Below are 27,030 nucleotides of genomic sequence, written 5' to 3' on the forward strand. Positions count from 1 at the left end.
TCCCAGCTGAGTTCCAGGCTGGCAGACTAGAGATGGAAAGTACAGGGGGAGGGTCTAGGGGAAGGTGGTTGCTCACTACCTGGTGGCCAGGAAGGTGGCAGGAGGGAGCAGCACTCCTCCCAGTCACGCTCCAGTACATGCCCGGGTGGGGGCAGGACAGCTGGGGTGGGACATACTCTGGCTTTAGGCTGAACCTGGAATATGCAGAGGGTTGGCTCACCCGCCCCAGGTGCTTCTGGAAAGTTAGAAGGTGGGACCTTGCACAAGGAAGTTAGGTCACTGGGTTTTGACCTTGAAGGTGACCCTGGGTCTTAAATCCAATGAGTTATCTCTTTGTAGGAGAAAAGGGGTCTGGTGGGGTGGGGAAACACACAGGGAAGTGAGGTCTGTGAAGGGGGTGCAGAGGTGAGGAGAAGGGAGCACAAAGCCCAGCAGCTCCAGGGATGCAGGCGGCCACCAGGAACGGCCAGGTGAGAGCCGCGTTCTGCCTTCTCCTCCGGCTGTGAGATACCATGCTGCTGCAGGCTCACAGGGAAGGAGGCCTTCGGAGTGCAACCCCAGCTCCATTCTCCTTTCACATCCTATCGGGGCATGGCGGAGCCAAAGGGTTCCAGGAGACGGATCTGTTTTTAAAAGCAGGCCCAAGCTGTCCTCAGAGCCCGGCAGCTCAACCAGGGGACGTGCTGGCTGCCCCGGGACGTGCTGGCTGCCCCAGGACGGCCGGACAGCGGGTGATGGCGAGCACGAGAATGCACCAGTGTCCCGCATGTGAGGTGACCTCAGAGGGCACTGTTTCTCCTGGTCGGCACAGTGGGTACACCTGCTTCCGTCCTTGACAAACCCTAAGCACTGACAGAAGCCAGTAGGCAGAAGGTAAACACAGATTACACAGCCAAGAGGGAGTCCGGGTTGTGAGTGTCTGGTCAGCTGGTCCCGGGCAGCCCCAGGACGGAGCACCAAGTTCTCCCCACAGAGCAAGCTGCTGCTTCGAGCATGGCTGGCTTGGCCTCACCACACGCTCTGTCACCTGCCTGGATAATCTCCACCAAGACCACGGGGGCTGCAGCAGTGATTTCCGTGCACCTTCGCCCCCTCAAGTGATAGCGGAACCCCAGCTTGCAGCAGAGGCCTAAATATCACACTGATCAAACAGCAAAAGTTGAAGTGGAGGAATAACACTAAAAATTAAGTGAAACGGACAAGAGCATATGAGAGGTACGCAGAGACTTTACTTATGGGAACTAAGTTTGGAGATGTGACTTCCACGTCTATAAAGTAAGTGTAGGACGGGGCAGCCACGGGAAGGGATTTCTCATCTCTCCCACGCCTCTCCCTAGCAGGAGGACTGCTTGCTAGTTGTGGTGGTCTAGAACCCCAGTCCTCCCTCGGGAGGCTGAGGCAGGAGAGCAGCCTGGGCAACACAGTGAGTTCAAGACTAACCTGATCATATAGTGTGTTTTACTCTCAAAAAACAAAACAAAACACCCCAAAAAAGGAATCTCAGAGGCAAGTGTGCTCCTTCCAAGTGTCTTCATGCTAAAGCCGCCCCTAAACCTCTTTCTGCCGCAGATCTGCCTGTGGGACCAATGTAAACAAACTGGGCTCTGGACTCTACTCTGCTTCCCTGATCTGCATCTTTCTTTCTTGTATAGTGACTGTGCTAAGAATGCAAACAAAACACATCAAATTAATAGTACAGGGGTTTATTATTGGTATATAGTAGTTTCCTGGGGCTCAGAAAACGGTACCCCCAATTATGATGCTTGAACAGGGTGCCTAGGCTCAAAGAAAGGATGCCAGAAAAGGGCAGAAGTAGTCCATGACCCCGGCTGGTCACTACCTGGCAGACTGATAACTGGTGGCCCACTTGTAACACCCAGCTGACCCACATCAGGCGGTTCTGGGTGTGGAGGGCGCCCCTGGGGACTGTCACCAACAATATAAAATGAGAATTGAAGAAGTGCTGTGGGCTCTCGGGGAGCAGCTTGCTGAGCTTCCTTCCTGAGGAACTCAGCTGTTACCATTGGAGGAGCTCGGGCCTTTACGGTCACTGAGGATGGTGTGGCTCACCTTGGGAGGCTCTGCTCCTTACTCCGACTCCAGTCAGCTCCCTCAGCCTGCTGGTACTGATCCCTCAGCCTGCTGGTGCACACTTTCTGGTTTCCCCCTCTCCCCTTTGGGCCTTCCCAGTGCAGACGCATGAAACAGACTTGTAGGAGACATTGTTGTGGGCTCTAGGTCTTCTACTGGACTCGTGCAGGGTGTTGCCATGGCCTCCAGGCCCGCAGCTTGATTCTCTGGGTCTTGGTGAGTGCACAGATTTCCTGCACAATTTTTGTACTTGACTCTTTGGGTTACTGTTACAAAATCATACTATGCATTATGCGTCCTCTCGTACATGGTTTTCTTTGCAAACCCTGACTACAGCGTCACCCCTCTTGCCTATTTACGTCCCCCACAATGAGATGCAGGAGCTCTCACCCCTGCTCCCCGGGCCCTGCAGTAACTGCAGTCTCTCTGCCCCAGAACCAGCTGGAGAACTAGCGCAGCTCCTCTTCTGCCCCTGTCCTGGGTGTTTGCTGCTGAGGGCCCCAGTGCGCTGCACAACTCTGACCTGGCAGCTTCCTTGGACTTCTCTCTCGTTACCCGGTCTTTCCTTGCAGGCGCATGGATGAGGAAAGACACTGCAGCTACAGGACCATGTCCTTAACCTGGGAATTTGTCGACAGTTTTTGCACCCAATGCCCTTGCACTGTATGTGGCACGGGGAACTGACCCTGGATTCCGGTTTCCTCTTTCCCAGAGTGACAAAGGCAAGAGCTCAGAATGAAGCCAGCTCATTAATCCCGCAGAGGGGCTGCGTCTCCCCTGCAGACAGATGCCTCTGTGTGATGTCCTCGGATTTTAGGTGGGGTACTGACCCCTCGTCCCCAGCAATCTCCCCTTTAGACAGTGGCTATCCACAGAGTACAGCACCGTGTCAGTGAAAAGTGCACGGACTCCTCAGAGAGCAGGGAGAAGAATGCAGACGGAGGGTTGCCCAGAGAGGCTGAGGGGCCCTGGGGACAGGGCTCCAGACCTGGCCTCCATGGCCGATCACCCTTGACCCCGTCTCTGTCTCTCACCGTCTCCAAACACTAATGGCATCTTCCTGGCTGTTCAGAGCTGCATTCTACATGTAGAGGATGGAGGTTCAGGGCTCAGTCGCTTCACATCCGAGGCTTCACCCCATCTTGCTCAGTGTTTTTAGCCCTTGGTTTTATCCTGCATTCTTTAAAACACACATCTACGCTACCTACTCACTTCTCAATGGAAAGAGAAAACAGAAGATTCATTGCTGAATCACTGCAGATGAGGCCCCTGTGTGCCCAGGCAGACCCTGAGGTCCTGGACTCAGGTGAACTGCCTGCCTCGGCCTCCTCAGTAACTATGATTTCAGCTACAGCTCAAGAGTGTCTTGTGCCAGGGGTTTAGCTCAGGGGTGTAAGCGCCTGCCTGGCAATCATGTAAGGTTGTGAGTTCAATCTCCATTAGCGAAAGAAAGAAGGAAAGAAAGAAAGAGTTTCCTATGACATGTGGAAATGAGAATTTCATTCCATCAGGCAGTTTTTGTGGAGCAGAGCCATGTCCACTGTTTGTGTATCATTTCTTTCTTTCTTTCTTTTTTTTTTTGGTCTTTTTCCTTTTTATCGGTAACAGGGATCGAACTCATGACCGCCTGCTTGCAAGGCAGGTGCTTATGCCGCGGAGCTAAACCCCCAGCCGCTGTGTATAGTTTCGTTTTGTTTTGTTTTTTTTTTTTTTTTTTTTTTTTTTTATCGGTACCAGGGATCGAACTCACGACTGCCTGCTTGCAAGGCAGGTGCTTATGCCACTGAGCTAAATCCCCAGCCCCCTACTGTGTATAGTTTCTTGCTCAAATGGCAAAGCTGAGGCAGGAGGGTTACTGGGGAGATTGAGACCAGCCTGGGCTACAAAATGAGTTCAAGACCAGCCTGAACTGCATAGTGAGACCCTGTCTCAAAGAGACAAAAAAGAAAAGAAAAGAAAAAACACAAAGCAGGCAAAGCTGGAAATTAGGACAGATCCTAGATGGTCTGTAAAGCTAAGCACAAAGATATTATCCTTACCGCGATTCCTATTTTAGGAAAGGAATCCTCCCCCAGTCTATGTTCTTCCATCATACATTTAATTCTCCTCTGGTAATGCTGGGGCTGTTGGAACTAACGTGAGCTCACCACCCTACTGAGGCTGGGAAATTAAAGTAGATACAGTGTACACATATGCCACTGTGTGATGAAACCTGACAGCTCATGGAGGAACACACAGCATCCCAGTTTTCAAGGTCCACCGAAGTCTAACGCCGTGTTCTTGTACTACCCAGCTACACCTCATCAGAGCTATTTGTTGGTTTACATATATAGGGAATTTTTAACCACCTGCACGTTGCTTCGGCGTAATCAGAAATGGGTAGGATTTTCAAGTTTTCTAACAGTTTCTTCGTTTCATGAGATGCAGCACACAGCATGTCTGAGGACAGAAAAGCCTGCAGACAGGATTTAAACCAATGTGATACCCAGCATGCTCGAGACTGCCCGTGCCAAGGTACTCAAAGAACAGAGAAGCAAGGCTTTGCTGACTGAGCTCCACAGGCACAGATGCTCACCTAGTGGAAGGAGGTCCCTTAGCTGCTAGAGCGAGGGACATTTGGGACATGTCCATCTTCCTGCCTTGCTGATCGCATCCCATGCCTTCCATCTGGTTTCTATTTTTCAGGGTCACTGGGTCTGGCCCAGGAAGTCCCTGGGTTCAAAAGGAGATGGTGGAGCTTTTCAAGGGACCCGGGCCAGCTCTCCTGTCCTGCCCCCCGGGTCAAGGCTACCTGCTGGGTGCAGGTCCCCATTCAGCTAGGAGTCAGCTACAGACTGGACCCCGGAGCAGGGTGTCTCTGCTTCCAAAGCGTGGATCCCTGAGTTGCCTGTGAGGCTGACAGAGGCAGCAGTGAAGGAGGACCCAGCCAAGCTGCACTGTGACAAGGAGCAGCAGGGCAGAGGACCTGGCATGCTGTCCCATCAGGAGGGACAGCAGAGCCCCCTGGGTCCCGCCCCATTCCAGAAAGCCCTCGAAACGCAAAGCACTTTTGCATGGGATTTTGTCCATATTGTCTTCCTTAGGATTTCAGGAGCCTTTCGAAACACTAACAGTTTGGGGAAATACAGTATGACTCTTTCTAGGGCTTCCCTGATTTTCTGCAAAGCCACTTTGAGTCACTTTTACACTGTGGAGTCTAAGGAAAATCACTCCAAAAGTCGATGTACAAAATGGCTATTTCAATAGCTTATTATTACCAGACGAACAGAAAAGCGTGAATTAGAAAACAGTAGCTCATTGGATTTTTCTGATTCTGTGATGGCCCCACGGATGACATAACAATTTAATTTAGTCTCCCTGAATAAGCACTCGGAGTGCTGTAAAACCGAATCTAAAATAAGCCGTTTAATGCACCACAGAGAATGCCCCGGTTCATGCTCAGTATCTGCAATAACCCTGGGCTGCTACAGTACCCTCCGAGGCCAAGGCTGTGGTCCCACACTGTCTTTCTGTTCCCACCTGTGAATCGCAGATCGGACCTAGTCTGCATCACAGACTCAGGATAAAACTCCCCAGGAAATGAAGATTTCAATTTCCAATTCCCACACAGAAACAGAAATGGAAGGACAAGTGTGTTCCCCTTTCAAATAACTCACATTAAAAAAACAAGATTCCTTTTGAGCTAGGCACTCAACAATAAGACAAAGATGACTCTGTAACTCACTATGGCAATTCCAAACTAACTTAAAAAGTGTTAGCCCAATTTTGTGAGCTCCTGCTATAAAACACAAAGATTCTCCAGTGTTCACTGTGGGTTTTTTTTTTTTTTTTTTTTTTTTTCTGGTAATGGGGATCAAACTCATGACCTCGCATTTGCCAGGCAGGCACTTACGCTGCTGAGCTAAACCTCCGACCCTTTCACTGTGATTTCTTGTTGGTATTCTACAGAAATTTTAAATCTGGCCAGAATTTTGGTTGATGGCTTTATGCCAAAAATCTCTAACCTAACACTATTGTGAGTTCATTGCTGTGGCTGAAAAATCCGTATGAGAACCGCTGTTCATTTAGAAACAGATATTGTAGTCCTGTAACTTGAGGAAACTGTGAGACATGAGGGTGTTTTAATATGTAGGCGCACTGGAAGCAAAGATCTGGATCTGTTTCCTTAGCTAGGAGGTCTTCCTTAAGTCCACTAAACGACAGTGAGGCAACAAGCAGTCTTTGAATGCAGAAATATCTAAACCACGTGCAGTATGCATGTAAGCCTCACCCTGGGGCTCAGAGCTCTGTCTGTGCCACCTGGAGGAGAGCCGTCATCACAGCCTGTGAGTGGCCAGTGAGTGGGCCAGTCCTGCAGCCCTGGACGCCGCTGCCCATAAAACAAACAGGTCAGAGCAAGCATTTTCAGGGGTGAGGCTGAGCATACAGTCCCTTACGAGGGGAGACGTTAACACTCTGACCAAGGCCAATGGAAGGACCACAGCTCCATGGGGACATGGACTTGAACCCCAGCCCTGAGACCTGAGGGCAGGACACAGGGACACACCTGGTTCCGGTGGACCCAAGCCCCACACTCGTCACATGAGCTGCCAGGCACACTCCCACAACCAGTGGGCTGATGTGGCCCAGAGGCTGCGTGGCTCCCTGGAAGCATTCTATGAGTGCAGCCTTGGTCTGCACTGGGGTTCCCCCAGAGCGTCCCCCGCCCAAGGTGAGAAGCTCTGCCTGGAGGAGTGGGAAGGCAAGGGACAGGAACCCAGGCTGCAGCTCCTCTGCTAGTTCCCGTGTAAGCCGAATCCCGAACCTAACAGGTCAGACAGGCCGCTGCCCACCGGGCCGCTTGAGGATGAGCAGGAGACCAGTCTAAGGCTGCCAGTGGGCACTGCTGTGCTGTCACCAAGCAGAGGACGAGCAGCCCGGTTCGCAGGCCTCTGGAGCTGCACCCGCCAGGAGATCTGTGTTCCTGCTGAAGCAGATCAAGCATTCCTTGAGCCGCTCTGGGCACTGGGCTGTCTCCACGCCTGCCAAGGGACCTCTACGTCTCCAGGAGCCACTGGGGCCATGCCTGATGTCTAGGGAAAACGTGCCCGCTTGCTTTACTTCTGCTGTTCACAAAAACAGGGCTTGCTTATAAGTAAGCGAGCCAGGGGTGGTGGGGCAGGCCTGTAATCCCAGCACCTGGGAGGCTGAGGCAGGAGGATCACTGTGAGTTCCTGACCAGCCTGGGCTGCAAAGTGAGCTCAATGCCAGCCTGCACTGTGTAGTGAGACCTCGTCTCAACCACAAACAAAGCAAAACTAAACTAAAAACAAGAAAATAAAAAACAAAAGTAAGCTGAAGTCATGCCCTATGCAGTCTATCTACGACCTGCTGTGAGCTCTGAAGACTACCACAGGCTGCCTCATTCACAAAGACGCAGCCTGTGAGAGCGAGGCTGGCCAGAGGCTCCCACCAAGGAGCTAGCTGCGGTTATGTGGGCAGGGGGCTTCTAGTCTGTGCGGTCTCCACATATCCTGTGGACTTGCACAGGGAAGGAAGGATCATGTCCTGCTAGAGGGGTGCCCTCTCTACTTGCTGCCTTCCTTTCCAGGCCACGGTGACGAGTTGCACGGTGCCACAGAGTGTGTATCCTGCACGCCCGCCTCCTGACCCTGTGCCGTGGGTGGGAGCATCTGAGATTCTCCAGCTCTGCCCTTCTGCAGCCCCTACTCTCACCAGGTGGTTTTGCTACCTCTGCTCTGCTGGAGGCTTCGTGGGTGAGTTTTGATCTAGGCCAGAATCACAGCAGGAGGCGGGTGGAATCTTCGGGTCTTCCATGCATGGACTGGAAGGGGGTCTTACGCACTGGTGCAGCTCATCAGCCTGCAGAGGGCCAGACTCCACTAACTGTGCACACACAGCCGCTCTGGTAACAGGGACTTCGCTGCGGACGCCAAGATCACTCATCATCTGCCTGCTACCTGTACCCAGGAGCCCAAGGGGGCAACGGGGGCCCAGCCCCACTCTGAAGGCCTGAGTGCCAAGGAGCCGGGCAGGAGAAGGAGGTGGGGTGCTGCAGTTCATGCAGGGAGACAGGACTAAAGAAGCGCAGACTTTCCCCCACCATCTCCCTGTCCTGTTCGGGAGCTCAGGGACGCCAAGGCAGGAAGCCCACTTGGTAAGGGGCAGAGTGAGACTCTGGGAAGTGGGCAAATCCCTAAATGTGGCTCTGATCAGGCACTTCCTGAACCCTGGGGGCACCCCCTTTTGGTAGGTGCTAAGGATGTCATGATCATTAGCAGCCGGAACACCTGCTTTGTTCCCAGGTCCCCAAATTGGGGAGCCTGGCTTTGCTCACTAGAGAAGAGTGCTGCTTGCCTGCCGGAACCTTGCAGGAGTTCTAGCTCCCACATAAGCTGGCCCCTCTCTTCCGCTTGCACCAATCCTTGTCCCACAGGTCCTGCTGTCCCCAGCTCCTCTGCAGGCTCTGTCAGAAGGCTCCACCCTAACCCTGGGTGAGGGCACCATCCACACCCTGAGGCCCCAACTCTTGGTTGGGTTAACTACTTTTCAGCCCAAGAACTCTGAGGTGCACTAGAAGACATCGAGGGGTTTTTGGGGGGAGCCAGGCCGGCTGAGGAGCACAGGGAGGGCTCAGGGGCCACCCTGCTCCTGCCCTCTGTGCTCTGTCAGGACGGCCACAGTCCGGGCCACTGGACACTGGCCTGCCTCTCCTGCTGTGTGGTGCCCCATAATCTTATGGATGAGGACAAGGGGAGGAGAGTCGGGGCACGGGACTGGGGTCATGATGCAGGAGGGAGGTGGAGGTGTCATATAGGTCTGGGCTTGGCCGCCTCCCAGTCAAGAACAGAAGCACAGAGTCAGGACAACAGGAAATCCAGGGCACGCCCTGTGGCCATGGGAGCACCCGCCTGGCCACTTAGGGTCCTTTTGGTCCACCCAAAACGATTCCACAAAGAACCACAGCCCCTGCCCCGCGGGACCTGATGCTTCCGGCATCTGCCCCAAATACACAGTGGCAGGCCACAGATTTCACAGGCCTGATTTGTGAAAAACTTGTCCGGTCTCATACATCAAGGTTTAAAAAAAGGGTTGTAAAGCTGTCCTGATTGGAAAAATGTCAGATGTTTCTGAAACAGAAGGGGCTCAAGAGATGGAGGGAGGAGAAAAAAGAGATCCAAAGAGGATGGAGAAAGAAAGAGACATGGGATGGATGTGTACTGGCTTCACGCTAGGGGTGGGAACACCTACTCATTAAAAGGAAATCCTAGGAAACTACTACTTTCCTGGAGGTCAAAAGGCCTGTCCACAGTTTGAAAATGGTTGGTGTGGGGGCGGCCCCAGTTCAGACATAGTCGTAAATGGGCGGCCTGTCTGCCGGGGCCCCTAAACCCCTCCCTGTCCGGTTTGCCTGGGGGCTGGACCAGTGGAGGAAGAGCTTCCTCTGGCATCTGTCAGCGGAAGACACACCTTTACAGCCCCAGTGGGCAGACACAAAACCCCTGCAGCAGAGTCAGGCCAAGACAAGTCCCGACATCATAATGGGGCGGTTTCCATGGCGACTGGTCCAAGCACACACTTCCCCACTGTCTCAAAATCAGGCAGAGACAGGCCATGACCCTGCAGCAGGGTAATCAGGGGTCCTTCCCTGTGACGGGTACAGTGGCCAGACAGGCCACAGCACTGTACTGGGATGGGGTAGGGCCCCCAGGGAACCTGCCACTGTGGTGGCTCCTCTGGTGACAGAGCCTTACACCACAGTGAATCAGCCCAGCCCTCCTAGCCTAGTCCAAGACTGCTCCATCTTGCCCTGGGGAGTACCCTTCCCACTGGACTGCAGCTGATCCCTGCTGGGGGGCTGGAGGGCTGGTTTCGAGGAGGAAAGGAAGGACCAGGACAGCGAGTGGATAACATGCCCTTCTCCCTGGGCGGCTGCTCCTGCGGACTCCTACAGCCACCACCAGGAGAGATTTTCAGGAAGAAAAGGACACATGGACCCAGGGATCCTATTCCCCCTCACAACCAACGAAGTCAAAGTAGTAAGTGAGCACAAATGACCCCCGTGCCAGGACGAGGACCGGGGTCACAGGAAGAGGACAGGAGAGGGCTGCCTGTGCAGGAGCGGGCAGGCGTGGCTCACACAGAGGAGGATGCAGGAGGGATGGACACAAAATCTCAAGGCGCGCCCTGTGAGGACCCCACGCCTGGACTGTTTGGTCACTGCAGTCACATTCCTGTGTAAACACACACAGCTGAGGACGCGGTGCACAGACACGATCACGCCATTATCTTCCAAGGCAGACCTGCTATCTTTGGTAAGTACTAACTCCCAGGTGGGAAGCCAGTAAAAGTTAAGTACACACACACACACACACACACACACAAATAAACTTGTTTAAAAATATGATCTATAGATACAAAAAGGAATGAAATAAGTCCTTTAACCTGTTGACCTGGAAGAGCTTAAAAAGTGGTAGAAGCCCAGAGAGCCAAGCAGGGAGCTGCGCAAGACCACGGCATCCTTAAAGGCTGGCTCTGGGCTTGGAGTAGCTCATGTTCCAGGATTTTCAATGACTGGTACCTTTAAATGAGGTCATCACACCTCCAAGAGAAGTCCATAAAATACACTCATTAGCACCCTGCCTAGAGGCCAGACCAGCCAGGTGCAGCCTGGCGGACTTTCAAAACTGAGACTTATGTCTCAGGATACAGGGCAAGAACTGTACAAAGAAAACCAGTTACAAGACCTGAGAGCAAAGGACATTTGGACGTCCAATACATTAAGGTCGCTTTGCATGCTGAAAAGGACTCCAGGTCAGGAAGTAAGCGCGGTATTAAAAAAAAAAAAAAAAAAAAAAAAAAGGAAGACAACACAGATAATTAAAATCAGAAATAAAAAGCCGAAATTACAATCAATACCACAGACACAAACAAGGCTTAGAGTGCCATTTCATGGCAGAACGGATGCCCTCAAAATGGACTAGTTCCTAAGGCGGAACCATAAAGAAGCAGAGGATCCAAGGAAAGCTTGAAGCCCTGAGATTTAATGATGATGACAGTGATGTTTGGATGTTTTTGTTATTTTAGTGTTCCATTTTCTGGATCTACTGAGATGACAAAGCACTTAGCAAACAAGGAATCGAGGTAAACTAATAAAGGTCATATATACAAAGTTCACAGCTTACAACCTACTTACTGGAGACACTAAAAGCTTCTCTCTAAGATTGGGAACAAGGTGAGATGTTCTGACCCAGTATTAGAAATCCTCGCCAGCAAAATGAGGCAAGAGAGATGATTTTTATATCAGATCACACATCGGACTGTAAATCTAACAAAGCAGTTTAGAAAAGTTAAAAGGAAAGTTAAAAATCAGATGCATTTCTGTACACGAAACAATATAAACTTTCAAAGTAAGTTAGTGACACGACTCCACTCAAAATTACATAAAAAACTAATGCGGTATCTAGGAATAAACACATAAGAACTGAAACATCTCTGCATTGAAATCACAAAAGATTGCTGCAAGAAACCAAAGAAGACACACATAACGCAGAATACAAGAGCAACAATAAAAACAATGAATGCAATAAAAGAAAGTACAGAAAAGCCATAAAACAAAAATGCAACATAAATGCTCAAAATGTACAATAAATGTGACGTTACATAACATTAATTATCACGATGTAAATTACTTATTTTCACATTGTAGGAAATCAGTCCCTAGACTCAATTGTTGGTGCCAACAATAAAGCACTTAAATGTCAAGGGAAAAAAAAAAAAAAAAAAAAACCAAACAGATGCCTATAAATGGAAAGACATCCCGCATCTGTGAGATTGCAAATCTTAGTACTATTAAGATCTTCATAGCATAAGTTGCAGTCAGACGTTGCGAGGAGAACAATTATATACAGGGCACAATTTACAATACTATTTTATGACAATCACCCAGAGTTAAATAAAAGAAAGTGCAAGAAATCTGTCCACAACACTAAAGACCTAGAAAATGGAGCTGAGGGCCTGGATCCCACAGCAATGTCCTGCAAGAGCCCAGCTGAATTCCCGCAGCCCATCACAGTGCCTCCCATGAATCCTACTGGAGGCCTAGAGCCCAAGACAATGACTCATGCAAGGCTGTTTTATGGATCTGCACTGGGAAGGCCCAAAGGTCAGAAGTGGAACCTAGAAAGTCTATGCCAGTCGGGGGAAGAATCTGTGCCATTAGGTTGAGGATTCTACACTGCAGCCAAGAAGCACACTCAAAATAAGGACCAGGGTTCCCCTGAAAAGCACCACAGCAATCCCAAGGTCCTCCAATAATAATGGCCAAGTTCATGTCAGGGAAGCCAGGGTGACAAGCTCCTTGGAGAGAACCAACGGCTCCAAACAACAGCACCACTTAGGTTAAAGGAGAAAGTTTCTGCAAGTCAAAAGATCTATCACAGGACTGAAAGAAGCGGCCTAGTGAATGTGCGATGGTGTTCCTTAAAGGCATTTCAAAACCGTAAGAGCCAGGCATGGTGGGACATGCTGGTAACCCTAGCACTTTGGAATCAGGGACAGGAGAACCCTGAGCCTGAGACCCACGGTGGGTGCTGAGGCCTAATAGGCACCTACGAGAAAAGGGAGACACAGCAGGTTTCATCCAGAGGGTGTTTTAGACTTTGAAGAGTTCAGGAGAACTGCTGCATAACCATGCAAACTGAGTCAACACTCACAAACTCCTGCGTGTTTAAATCAGGATGAAGATGTTACGCTAGATGCGAAGCACTTTGTTCTTATTTTACTGAAACCACAATTAAGACTGTATGAAGGGTCTGGCTGTGTTTGCATCAAGAGTTGCCATGACAACTTCCTGGGCAGACGCTGTGGATAAAGACGCACAGGGCGGTGTACCGTGGAGCTGGTACTCACCGAGCCTGTGATGGAGACCTCGGCTTGTAGCAGATTCAGGGAGAATAATCACAAGCTCTGTGTGTGTGTGTGTGTGTGTGTGTGTGTGTGTGTGTGTGTGTGAGACATCCAAGGACAGACCATATGAAGCTCTTGCAGGAAAACTCTAATTGCCAGGAACATTCACCTGGCAGGTTTGGAGATAATCATTATCTACGTATGACTATAAATAACAACATGCATTTCAAATTGTGTGTGCACAATATTAATATAATTTTAAAATTATACTACCATTATGAAGTACTGGTTTTTCCTCCCTGGGCGCCAGGAATTCTAAAGACAGAAGACAGTATTTGCACTGTCATCCTAGAGGTGTACTCAAGCGCCCATTTTGAGTACTGTCTGACCTGAAATGCAGGATGTCTGTCATTCTCACTTCTAGCACGAAGTCTACTTTCTAATGGAACCAGGGTGAATCAGACCACAGGAATGGAGCAGCTTCTCTGAGGAGACACCAGATACTGAAACACGCGTATTCCATCCAGGACTGGGGCAGTGAGGGTAGCTCAGTGGTAAGCTATTGCCCACCCTGTGTGAGACCTGGGTTCACTCTTCAGCACCCCCAAAAATAGACACACACAAACACTAGGCTGGTTATGTATGTGATGCACAGGCATACTGAAAATAACTAGGGCTGCAAAGTTTTTTGATAATTAAAGTCGTATGGGGAGCTTTAGCTCCTTATCAATTTATTAAAGTTTGAATAACTGCTGGAATTTTAATTCTGTGTCTGATTTCACGGAGGAAGAGGTGAAGCCACTTACTAGCGTGCCTTATGAAGCAATTCTGACCTGAGCCTAATCTCATCGAAACTAAATATACGGCTGTGGTGTGGCTCAGCGGTGGAGTGCCAGCCAGGGCTGGATTTGACTCCTTGTACCACAAAAACAAAAACCTACGTTAAATAAAGCTCAGGTGATTTCTACACCCCAGACATCTGTGCAACTGAAGTCTATTCTTTTAAGCACGTGGATTGACCTTCATCCTCCAGGGCCAATGGAGATCTCACGGGTGCAGTCCTGAGACTTAGCAAGATGCAACAAGATAAACTAGGCATTCTGGACCTCAAGAGACGTACAGCGCTCCCAATGCTGAGGCACGGGATGTGTCGGCGGGAAGAAGCGGAGGAAGGAGGGAGGAGGAGGGAGGAAGGGCTGGGGAGGAGCAGAGGGCGAGGAAGTACCTGGCATGAGCTCAGCGGTGGGGAACAGTGCCTGTAACTTCCTATGGCACTCCTCCACCAGCTCCTCCTTGCACATGGGGAGCTGCAGGACGTCTATGATGATCTGGGCAGCTTCTAACGCTGTCTTTCCCATCACCAGGGACTTCACGTCCCAGCCGTACTGCTTCCCGTAGCGACCGCAGATTTCTTGACACACCACTGAATACAGCCGCTCGGTATCTGCAGAGACAAAATCCAAGCACAAAAGATGAAGAGATTTTCAGAATACGGATCATAAAGTCTGTGTTACGGCAGCATAAAATACATGGGGTAGTCTCTGGACGGGAAACTGGGACATGTTTAGAGGTCCTGTTTGCTGAAAGGTGGCTAGGCCACCCCCTCCAGGAGGCTGGAATTCAAGTCTCTGGACCAATGACCTAGAAAGGTAGCCATCAGGAGAAAAATGAGATGTGGGTGACTGTTCTTCTGTTCACATGAACGTAATGGCCACATGCACTTGAGATCACTGACTGCAACCCACGGCATTTGGCATCATCTTGAATTTGCAGGCAAGCTCAAGAAGACACCCCCGGGGTCTGGGGTGGCACCCACGTGATGACACCCAACTGCGAGGTGCTGGGACATGCACAGAGCTATGTACTATCAACATCACAGAAAGGCGCCAGGCTGGCCTGACGACGAGATCCCAGCTTGGGTCACACGAGGAGGATATGTACGGTTTCCACATGTCCGGGCTCTGCTCTCCGCGTCTCCACGAGGTGCATACGCACAGCACTAATACGACAACTGGGGAGCATTAAAGTCCAGGCAGTGCCCAGGATTGGTCTTTCCAGTCTGGCTGACTAGTGGCAATCAACCAACCACGCATCAGTGTTGGAAACAAGCTGTGGAGACACTATTTCATGGTGTTCCACCCTAGCCATGGCAGTTTACTATGGAGCACTGGCGCTGGTATTACCAGTTATGGTTAACACTACAGTCAGCATTAGTGACCCCCGAACAGCACTGGACGTGTGTGTACGTGTGCAGCTGTCCATCTGGGTCACCCCAAGAAAGATTCCTGGAATGGCATTGGGCAAGCAGTGTGTGCCCATGAGACACTAGTGTTTTATCTTCAGCCTTCAGCACGGCTCTACAAGGTCAGCTCACCAAAAAGCCACCCAAGTGGCCAGTGCAAAGGCACGACCAGTGACCAGTAAACACTGCAGCTTGAAGACCAGGTAAGCAGCAAGGAGCTGACCATGATCTCTAGGGCCCAGTGAAAGCACAAAGCTTGTGTGTGGTAGCCTCCTATCCAGGGTCCTTCCTGATGTTGGTTTCCTGGGGGGCCCGCCATGGGCATTCTGCACACCCCAAAAGCAGAGGTGGGGTGGGTCACACACAACTAATGACAGAGTCACTGTACTTGTGTGATGGACACCCAACTCCTGCTCTGATTCTGTTCCAGCTTTGGCACTGAGGCCCTGCCTCGGGTCAAGGACCCCCTCGTGGGATGGGTTGTGGAGCTACTCAGCTGGACCCCATGGTTCTCCAAAGAACTGAGTGACTCTAATGGCTTCCAGCTGGGCTTTCCAAGATGACATGGAAAAATGCAACAGAAGGTGTTTATAACCTATCTTCTTTCTACACTCAGACATGCAGTACTGAGTCACATCGAAAAACCGTGGCCACAAACAGTACGCTGTATATGCACATGAGGCATAGAATCACAGACTGGAGTTATTTATCAATATTCTATCAGCATTATGCACATAATGGTATTGCCTCCAAGTTAACTTCAGTAGGTGGAGGTGTATAAACGCAGATCGTGCCTGTGTATACATACAAGCATATATTTGAACCTATGTATTTACATGCATGTACACATGTGCTTATGCACACGCATGAATGTACAGTATATTCATATGCATCATATGCACATAAACAATGGCGTTTACCTAGAAGTGCCTAAGTCCATTGTGGAAGCTGACAAGACCGCAGACCCTTATGGACAGACATGGTTTCAGCAGGTGTGGACCCTGACACCTGCTCTCCCCAGAGGCCAGCGCTGGGGGCTGGGCTGTGTGGACCAGATGCAGGCACCAAGCGTCCTGTCCTCTCTCAAGTCCCTGGGATTCTGGTGCCGCTTGCTGGCCTGTGCGCTTGACCCTTTGCATCCTTCTCACAGAAGGGGTGAGGACAAGCAGGCTCTGATCACTACCCTGTCTCCCATCCACTATTTTTTGCTGCTGCTGTGATTTTTGGGTTTACAAATCCCTGCAGGAACCCAGGTGCAGGCAGGTTTGGCAAGCGGAACTCTTTCGTACAGCCCTACACCCCTACCACCTGTGGGGTGGGTTTGGGGTTCCTGCTACCTCATACCTCAGGCATGGGGACCCCCGGTATACGACACACTGTGCTGGCTGAGCCCCTGGAGGGCAGTGCCCCCCATGCTGGTCTTGGGGCACACTGCACCTGCTGCAGGATCTCTCCAGCTCTCCATTTGGAAGTGGGGCAGAGGCTGCCCCTTGGTCCTCCATCCCTGGTCACCTCAGCCCCTGGACACCTGGCCTGTCAAATGGACGTGTGTGCTCTGCAGTCACAGCAACAGAAAGAGCGCTTTTCTTCTTTCCTGTGGTTTCACGGTGTGGTGCAAGCGCCAGCGGCTGCCTTGCCAGGTCAATTTCGTCTCTAGCATTTTGACTGTCTTCTTGCGTCTCTGCCACAGAGGCTGTACTTTACTGCAGGGCTGTAAATGGTACGGACGAAATCTCAGCCTCTCTGCCCTTCTGGATCCTGGAAATTCTGACAGCCTGATCGGCAGGTTGGAGAAATAAATGACCTCTTATTGGGTACAAAAGACGGCGAGGGCCTTGAAGAGGAGGCCTCCTGGCGTGGTGCGTGGCAGAAGCCGCTGTATGGATCGCAACCCGAGTAATGGGAGGTTTGCTGGGCCCACCCTGCACTCGGCTTCACTAGAGGACTCATCTCTTCTCTTCTGCAGTAGCAGGAGGGCTGAAAGAGCAGGCATACAGGGACGATCACCCACTAATGGGCACCGCTTTTAGTTCCCTCCTCGCGGAGAGGCAGAGAAATGGAGAAGGGCTCTCGGGGCAAGGAGACAGGCAGATTGGCAGCCAGGCAGTGCATTTTCCTTCCTCCAGCAGGTGAGGCAGAAGTGAGTGAGAAAAGCAAAGGAAGGATGAGGGGGGCCAGGTGGGAAGGCAGAGCAACGTAAAGGGAGGGAGAAGGGCGCCGAAGGAACCCCAGCTCCAAAGACACAAAAATAGCTGCATCCTTTAAGATGATTTAAACAGTGTTTATTTAAAGCTCAGAATGTCACAGAGCTTTTAATTTAAAACATACAGAGCCGGAGGATTACAAATCTGTAGGGGGACTTCGCAGACAGCCGCTTTTCCTCACCATTTAGATGGAAATCACCATAAATCCTCCTTAGAATAAGGAAGGATCTAAACAAGTAATTACATTCCTCAGACCCAGTGACACAACAGAGCTGGTGGAGGCATACTGGAAATTAAAGGCACCATCTTTCCAAAGGGGGCGCGGAGCTGAGATAAAATAAAAGGGCGCAAAAGTGCTGGGCAGATCTAGCCCATGTATATATATATATGCCTTCTTCCCTGCTGAGCTTAAAGCCTTCATAAACTGCTTCTGCTTGCTCCCCCAGGAAACCCAGATTTTGTTTTTGATACGGTGTGGCGGGGGAAACCACGATGGACCTCAGGTGAGGACAGAAACCTGTGTGAAGGCAGAACTGCTTCTTGGCTGGCATGTGCGGGGCGCAGGTGGGTGCCCAGGGGGACCAGGTGAACCCTGGTGGTGGGAGGAGTCAGGAGGGGGGTGGAGGGGAAGGCAGGCACAGAGCACTGCGGCCAGAGGCCAGGAAGCTGCCACGCATGATCAACAGGAGGGGCAGGCGTGCCTCCAGGTGGATGACACATGCTCCAGATGCAGGGACCCCTGCCCCGGAGGAAGGCTGGGGACCAGTGCAACACACTCAGTGATGTCTTCTGCAGACTATCCATGGGCGCTGTCAGTGTGGATGCAACGAGGGACAGGCTGGGAAAAAGGGACTGTCCTGTCCTGGGCGACGTTTTTGCTATGATTTCCCACATCACGACTATTTACCTAGCATTTCAACCCTGTTAGGTGCTGATTCAGACAGGATTTAAAGGCCACTCCGGGAGGGTGTGCACCTATTATGTGCAAATACTACGCCCATTCACGTAAGAGGCTTGAGCGTCCCTGGACTGGGGTCTCCGTGGGGATCCTGGAACCAAGGGTGCATAGATGGTGAAGATGGACCAGCAAGGGGACATTCCTAAAATGCTTGCTGAAGCTGCACTAAAAATAAAACCAGCACCCACAGTGTGTTATGATGCACCCGAGCCTGCCCTTTTTCTAAGAGTTTCCAATGAGCAGGTAACGGGGAAGTGTGGGATAGAGGAGAACCAATACCCTAGGCTGCTTCCGCTAGGTGATCCCCACTTCTGTTTCTCCCAGTGTGGAGGGGGCACAGCCATCAGCACGCCCCGAGGTGGGAAGCGAGGTCCAACGCCTTGGGCCCGAGATCTACAGAACCAGAGACTGGGCTGGACACAGGTGCTATGTGCCCTGCCCAACCGTCCAGAAAAGTGCAGGAAAGAGATGGGCTGAGCCGGGTGTGTCTCTCCTGCACAGCCTAACGTTCTGGACCCAGCGATGTAATACACAGATCAACCCTCACTAACCCCCAACTAAACCCACGGTGTCAATTTAAGGTCCAGATTCACAAGTAGAAATAAAAACTGAGATGATGCGCTAACCCTAATTTTTACACATTCCTTTACATCACATCCGATTATCTCTCTCTCTCACACACACACACACACACACACTCCTTTCCCATTTCCTCAACCTTGAATCAAATTTACATTCACGTATTTGTGGGGAAAACAAAATTCCTAAATAAGAAAGCGTAAAGCTGTTTCTTTCTTGCTAAACTTAATTGCAATGAATGATTCCAATTAATTGGAGTTCTCAGTTAATCGAGATTAAGTAATGCTGCATCCAAAGAGATGTGAATCACAATCAGAGTTGCACGTGCCCCTGGCCACAGGAGTACCACCCCTTGGAAACAGATCCCAGTACGATGGTTTCCATTGCAGAAAGGGGCCTTGGAAGAGAAGCAGTAACACCTTCATGGAACATACTGTCTTTAAAGGGCTCACTCTTAGACTCAAGGAAAGGAGCATCTTCTTAGATCTGGGATCATTCGACCTGAAACAGTGGTGGCCCTTGGTGGCCTTGCTGTGAGAGTGGAACTAGGAATTTCACGTATCTGCCGTCTGTGCATGGTCTCACATGGGATCCTCTTTCTCTGCTCCCTTTCGGACAGATACAAAGGGAAAATAAAGGCCCAGTTCTGAAACTTGATTGGTCAGTAACACAGCCATGTTGATACGCCAAGTTTCGGTTACAGGAAATGGGAGCCTGGGCCTTGGCTGGAGAAAGGTTTGCGCTTTCCAAACAGATGTGTGGGCTGCTCTCCCTGGGGCTCTGCCTGACCTTTCCACAGCACCTGCGGTTGTTTCTCAGCTCCCCCAGCCCCAAAGGAAGCCAGAGTTTTGAAGGTCACCCTGGGCCACAGCCCTTAAGCACCGTCCCGGAGGCTTGATGTGCCTGCTAGTGTGGCAAAGGTGAGTCACCTGCCTGAGGACCCTGAGAGCAGGGTGGCCTCAAGGGGATGAAAGGCCTGACATCCGGCGCACCTTGACTATGGGGGTGCTGCTCTCAGGGAGCTGAAGGAACTGGCCGACAAAGCAGGGCACCCACACAGCGGGCTTGGGGAACATACGTGATTGTCTCTCACAGGCCCTGAGTGGGAAGTGGACAGGGAAAATGGGGTAGGTGGTGGGGCTGACCGGATTCTGATTGGTGATGGCGGCGGGGGTGGTACCCTGGCCGGGCGTCTGTATCCCAGCTTATACTCATCGGCCCACTCAGGGCCACGTCCCCTCTCTCAGGTTCCCACTTCTGCGTGGGAGCCTGGCGAGGGTAGCTCAGGGTGCTGTATGAAGAAGCATGTCCGGTCCAATGGCCCTGGCCTCTCCCTCCTAGGATGCAGAAGATGTGCAAAGCCAGGGCCACACTGGCTTGCAGGTCCATGGCATTCAGGCTGAGTCAGGACCTGGACCACTGGCTGTAGCAGCTGGAAGCATGGGTCCTTAAGTTGCCTCCTGGTCTCTTCCTGACACTCACAACTCATAAGCAAAGCCTCGGCATGGTCCCAGCCGAACCCAGGTTCCCCTGCTGCCACACCTGGCCGGGCACTGTCCAGGTGAGAAGTCCTCACCATCTGTTCCTGATCCTCCCCTGGTGCTGGCCATTCAGGACGTGCTATGCTCGCGGTACCCACTTATGAAAACTTGGTTATGGGGTCAGGGAGTGGGAAGGCAGAGGACCTACTTTCCTGGGGAAATGTCAGGACAGTTTAGAGAACTGTCATCCTGAGGGGGATTGAGATGCCCACAGCCTTGGGTGGTACCCTGTGGCCCTTTCTTGGGGCCTGCCACCTGAGCTCATTCATGTAGTCTGCAATTTTGGATCCTGACAGGTCGCTAGGCAATGATTTATATAAAGCAGAATTAGAACCCACCAAAACTTTAATTTTCCCCTGAACTAAAATTCATTCCAAGTTTGGAATGGCTGAGCACAGAGGCTGCGCTAGGGCATATTTACAGACCGGGAATCTTTTGGGTCACCAAAGTATGCGGAGAGCTTACTACTGATGAGAATCACAGAGGAAGGCTGTGGGGAGGCGGGTATCAACCTCAGATATGCAGAAATGGCATGTGACTGCCATGCAATGACACTCATGAGCCGGGTAACTGGGGTGCTAGGCACACAGAAGACTGCACAGCGGGGACCCAACAGCCCTTGCAAGACCAAATCAAGCAGTCATCAGAAATGAAAAGCTCAATACGATTTCCTCAAAACAATACAGGGACACCCAGACTCTTGCATGGTGCATAATTAAGAAAATGCCAATCTAGACACTGGAATGCTGCCCTGATGTGGGGACCACGGATACGGGATGTGGGGCCAAGAATGACAACCAATCATCCAAAGACTTCCCTCTGAGACCTGACGTCAGGCACAAGCTACAGTACCAAGAAAACCCAAAAAACAGATTCCCAGTAAGTACTATGCAGAGGACAAGGCCGTAAGAATGGAAGAGGAAGAGAAGGGTAATGGTCCACGTTTTCAGCAGACACCGCAAGCTCCAAACAGGCTGGCAAAACTTTTCCTGCAGCCACCTGCATCCTTTGTGCTGTACCTGACAGAAGAAAAGGACACACACAGTCCTTGGCTGTTTAATCTTTAAAATTCAGCTTTGTCATTTAGCCTTTAAAACTCAGCTTGCACACAAGGTACCCTGTGTTTGGGTTTAGGAGTTTTAGACTGAAATGCAGGATCGATGAGCATGGAATTAAGCGTGTCTGTAATACGAGCTTCAAATTAGAAGCCAGCTCTTAGAGAAAAGTATGCGAGGATGGCCCCAGCATGGCCCAGCAGCAGTGGGACAGTTTCCCAAGGGCCCTACAGAGCCAGCAGGAAAAATCAGTCGGGGGGGGGGGGGTAGGGACCTCATTGCTTGCATACGTTCCTGGTAAATGTTGGATCTTATTACTGTACCTGTAGAGCTCGCTCCTATGGTTAAAGGAACCAAATTAATAGTTCCCACCTTGGTCAGCTGTCAGGATGTGCTAATGCTATTGTTATTGCTAATGGTACTACTTCAGCCAGGATATCGCATATACTGTCATCAGTTTTTCTCTCTTGTATGACCAACACTGTGATTAGCTGGGGTACTAACTATCACCACAGTCCAGTATGAAAGGCAGCATGCAGAGCCAAATAGATAGCAATCTTCCATCCTTAATATATTGGGAAGGTAGGTTCTTGGGACAGACCTCAAGACCAAGAATCACCTACACCTACAAGACATCACTGAGCAATACTAGTGATAGGGCTACCTACCATGATAAACATGAAAACAGGACGAAAAATAGAAAACAGAAAATGACAAGACACAAACGCAAAATGCAACCCCAGGCCTCCAGCCCACGCAGGATAAGCTCAGAGTACAGCGAGATGGAAGAAATGGGAAGCTACACGCAGGAGTTTTCAGAAATGAGAGCAGAAATAAAAAAAACAAAAGCAAAACAAATAATGGTGGCTACAGGAAATACAATCTCACATTAAAAAAAGGAAATGATGACCAAGATGAAAGGCAAGCCCAACAAATCTACAGCACACGCAAGTTACGTAAATAGGGTAACTTAGGAAATCAGGCAGGCGGTCTGCGACCTCAGAAGGCACACGGTTCTGTCGGTACCTGTGTTTAAACCCTGAGACGGCGGACCTCTGGCTTCCAGCACTGAGACAGGAAGCCCTAGTTTTCAATCACTAGGTACACAGCAACCTTTTACAGCACAGGTGTAACCCAACACAGAAAGCGCATTTGCAGTTTCTTTAAAAGTTCGGTCTACAACCGCTTAGTTCATAGAAACTAAGCTTAGCTAAAGCTTTCTATCCATGTAACACACACCAGAGGTAAGTCAATATAAAAAGGAGGACGGTTTATTTAGGCTCAGTTTCAGAAAGTTTAGTCCATGACTGATGACTGGCTTCTCTGCTTTGGAGGAGACACCTCAGAACTGGGAATCAAGACCTTTGGATCCAAAGTTCTCATTGAAGATACCCTAAGTGACCCAAAGAACTGTCAGTAGACCTCACTTCTTAAAGGTTCCTCCAACCGGAATAGTAGCAAGCTAGGAACCAAGCCTTGAAGCTAGGTGTATGGTGACCCCTAAGACCCCAATAGAAAAGAAAGTATTTGTTTACAATGGACCTATGCATAGATATTCACGGTGGCAGTTTGCTCTGGAATAGCTAAAGCCTGAAAAGCGGTCAGAAGAGCTCGGGCAGGAAAGGGGATATTCAAACTGTCATGTCTTCACACAAGGAGCTGCTCCTTAGAGAAAGCCACGGCAGGAACGAACAGGATTGGGCTCCCTAATGCAAGACAGCAGATAAACACAAGGCAACAGGCCACCGTGGGAACACCAGGGGCTGAGTGAAGTGCAAACGGGGGAGGTCCGTTCTGTCCACTGCTATGGAGGTTCAGGAGCACGGTGCCCTGTGAGATCAGCTCAGATGACAGCTCACAAAGCCAGGACATCCTCCATGCATGATGAGCGCCTATGGAGAGGTACTGTGTTGCTGCAAGCACCCTATTTCCCGGGAACCAGCCACTGCCAGCAACCTGAGCCAAACATGGAAGAGCGCGTTCCCTGCAACCTCACTCCTTTATGCTCTTTTTAAGGTTCTGTCACCCCAACACTGTGAGGCTGCAGGGGCGGCCAGGCTCTTACCCCCAGGGTTGTCTGGGGGGGGGTCACCAGTGCTGAGCAGAAGTAGGGCACAACCCCAATACAGCCGCAGGGTGTCTTCAGGTCCACATTCCATGCCCACACCTTCCCAGATAAAAGCAGGCTCCACCTCGTTTTCTGTATAATTATGGGGGAGGTGGAAGAGAAGGGATCATTTAAAGAGAAGAGCCAGTGAGATACCCTGGCTCCCAGCGGGTGATGGCATGCCCCGGACCTGGAGATTGGGGGCTCCTCGGAGAGAAGACACTGTAGGTAAGGGGCTCCTGGCTTGCTCAGTGGCAGAAGGTGTGCCGGGGCTGCCCTGCGGCTCCAACCAAACACTTGTGGGGATCAAGAGTGTCGGATCCAGGTGTGCACAGTGGAGCGGGTCCAAGATCTGTACCTTGGGCTATGTGAGGGAGCGTGGTTCGGGAACCTGGCAGGTATGGAATGAAAGGACTGTTTATTCACCTGTAGGAGAAGCTGGCAGGCATAACTTAGCGACAAGAGCCTAGGATGCAAACTAGAGGGTGCCAGTGTCGGGGGCATAAGGGTACGCACTCTCTCCGGTTCTCTGACAAAGCCTTTTGAATGAAATGCTTTCCTGATCCCAGACAGCTCACCTCATTCTTAGGTCTCTCTTCCTTATTGGGCCTGCCTGGAATCCCACACAGCAGAGTGGCAGAAGGTGGAGGAGCCTGCTCATGTGTGTCCCGTAAGGAGGCAGCGGCTGTTGCCATAGTGTGCCCGCCTCCCTCTGCATTGCGAGGGGCAGCAGAGAGGCTTCTCCTCTGCAGTCCTGGCAGGCTCAGGACCTGTCTCGGGCAGCGCCCCAAGCCGATGGGGTGTTCCCGCTAGCTCACAGGATGCGCTAGGATCTGGAGTCCCTCCCCACTGACGTGAAACACTCTCTGGGAAAAGGCATGCCTCCCGAGACGGATTCCTGGAAACTATCACCAGTCCCTGTGGGTGGCACATAAGGATGACGTCCCTGTCATTCATCACGGGGTCGTGGTGTGCCTAGAGACCTCATCCACATTCTTTTTACTTCCCAGGTCTTCTCACAACTTCTAGGTCTCCTTCCTGTTTGCAGAAGCTCAATCTCCCCAGTTCCTATTATCCAGCTTCTGTTTTTTCTCATATTTAAATAGACCCTACTGAACCCTCCCCCCCAAAAAAAAAGTTGTAACTTGAAGGTATCACCCAGTCAAGATTCGTTATAGACTTTGCGGTGCTGGGGGCATAACTTCGTTGTGGAGCACAGGATTCCTATGTGCAAGACCAGGGTCGATGAGCAGCCGGTCCAAAGAGGGAAGAGGTCTATCAATTTTACCTTTTGCTTTTTGTTTTGGAAAACACCATCAAGACAGGTTTGAAAACGCTTCAAAACATCATTCCTTTGGTACATACGTATTTTAGGGGTTTCATTATCCAGCAACCACAACAAAACAATGTCTGGCATCTTTTCTGAGTTTTGCTAAGTTACTTACGCTGAACGGCGATGCTGTCATTCCTTCCCTCCTTCCTCACCTCCCTCCTCTTCCTTTACCATCCCCGTCTCTCTCCCGCTCCCTCTCCTCTCCCTCTGGACCCTAAAGCATTGATTCCCAGCTGGGAGTTGATTTTGTCCCTCGAGAGACACCCTATAGAGCACTGTAAATGTGTTTTTAATGAAACTTTGTTTTCTATGTGATTTAAAAGGAAAGTGCATGATGTAATGATTGTTAACCTCTATGACGGGCACAGAAAGAGGAAAGGTGTCATTTCCATGTCGAGAGCAAAAGTACAGATGGGAGAAGGAACTTAAGTTACTGCAAGTGGCCTGTGGGGTATTTACATTAATTGGTACTAAGGCAAACTACTCTGCTATAAATGGAGATGTTTACTGTAATTTGCAGAACCACCGCTAAGCAAGAGTTTCAGAAATATCGAGCAAAAGAACAGCCCAGGGTGCAGGGCCTGGATTTAACCTCCAGTAACAGAAAGGAAAGATTCTGTTAACCCTACTGCATCCCCTTTTCTCTCTCTCTTGGTGTTTTTTTTTTTTTTTTGCAATTTTTATTTTAAAGAGAACAAAACCAAGGAAATAAACAGAATAAAGCCAATCAAAACTAAACAGTGTGACACAGAACTTCAAAACAAGGTAATAGGAAACCAACGAGGGTTACTATAATGCCTCTTATTGTCTTCAAAACAGCTGCCCATACCTTTGGGCATAGTCAAATCAAACAAAACAGGACAGAACCAATAAAAACGAAACGATGAACACAATAAAGGACTTCAAAACAAGGTAACAGTACATCCAAAATGGCTAGCACAATGTATCTGGTCATCTTTGAAATAGCTGTCCACGCCATCAATTGGATCAAAACCGAATAAAACCAAAGCAAACCGAACAATGAAAAAGACATAGGAATTCAAAATATTGAATAGCTGTTACACTGCATATTGTCATTCTCTGAACAGATGATCAGACTACCAGCTTTAGGTCTGCAAAGTCTGCCAAACACTAAACACTACAAGCAGGAAGCTGCGTTTTCCTCAATAGCTACCATCAAGCCTGTGATTCTCCAGACTGGCCACTCGCTTGGGGTAGGGCAGAGGACCTTGGCTCTTGTCTCCCAGCCCACACATTTGCGGACTGCTGGGCTGTTGAACAAGAAGCCAAGCCCTCCCTGCGAGATGCCGCAGTGATCTTTTCTTCATGAGGAGTTCACAGCTGGAAGTCCAGGGGGGCAGCAGACAGTGGTTAGCCATCGTTAGAAACAACTCTGCAGAGGTGGGGGAAGAAATAGCATGCTCAGGCCTCACCATTTCTGCAGAGTAACCTGATAAAGATGAACTCCACTCTTAGCGGATTACCTGGTGAAAAAGGGTTTCTTTCTTTGCATTTTACCCTGTCATGCTATGATGCCTCCAATGTAGGCGATGTGGATCATTTTTGAATTTTAGAAAAGTCCAATCGCAGAACTCCACAGGGATGTGCCCTGTCCAAAGCCTCTTCTTCAGAGCTACTCTCCAGAGCCCACCACACCTGGCTGGGGACCATCCGTCTACTACTACTGATGCAGTCACAACCCATCTACCAGGGGCCCCTGAGAAGGAACGCAGGGCCGCACAGTCAGTGCAGACGTTGCATTTTAAGAAAGGATCGGACAACACACATCACTGTGAGACCTGGAAAGCATGTTGAGAACGGAAACTGTGCCATGCTCCACTTCTAAAGATGCATCCCAGGCTGCCGCAGCGCGTTTTCTGTTGCCAGGCGCGGAGGGATGTCAGAGAGCTCCAGGCAAAGGATGCAGGCTCCCTCGGGCCGTGCACACACAGCCCTCGGCTACTCACTGCCTCCTTCTGGGAGGGAAATGCCCGGGATTCAGGCATATGCTG

General features: G+C 50.5%; 2 protein-coding genes across 2 annotated transcripts in view; one reads left to right on the plus strand and one right to left on the minus strand.

Annotated features, from left to right (window-relative positions):
* Nucleotides 1-27,030, minus strand: part of Pudp (pseudouridine 5'-phosphatase) — a 56,768-nt gene that overhangs the window by 16,316 nt on the left and 13,422 nt on the right. Inside the window, exon 2 of the mRNA XM_003462756.5 lies at nucleotides 14,225-14,443. Coding sequence (XP_003462804.2) covers nucleotides 14,225-14,443 — 219 coding nt within the window. The remainder of the gene's footprint in view (nucleotides 1-14,224; nucleotides 14,444-27,030) is intronic.
* The window catches only part of LOC106025956 (steryl-sulfatase-like), a 210,672-nt gene continuing 203,402 nt past the window's right edge, over nucleotides 19,761-27,030 (plus strand). Inside the window, exon 1 of the mRNA XM_063242777.1 lies at nucleotides 19,761-19,902. The gene's annotated coding sequence lies outside the window, so the exon portion shown is untranslated. The remainder of the gene's footprint in view (nucleotides 19,903-27,030) is intronic.

This window comes from Cavia porcellus, unplaced genomic scaffold (assembly GCF_034190915.1).
Source record: "Cavia porcellus strain 051 isolate PalLab524CR breed Dunkin Hartley unplaced genomic scaffold, mCavPor4.1 scaffold_33, whole genome shotgun sequence".
NCBI lineage: Eukaryota > Metazoa > Chordata > Mammalia > Rodentia > Caviidae > Cavia > Cavia porcellus.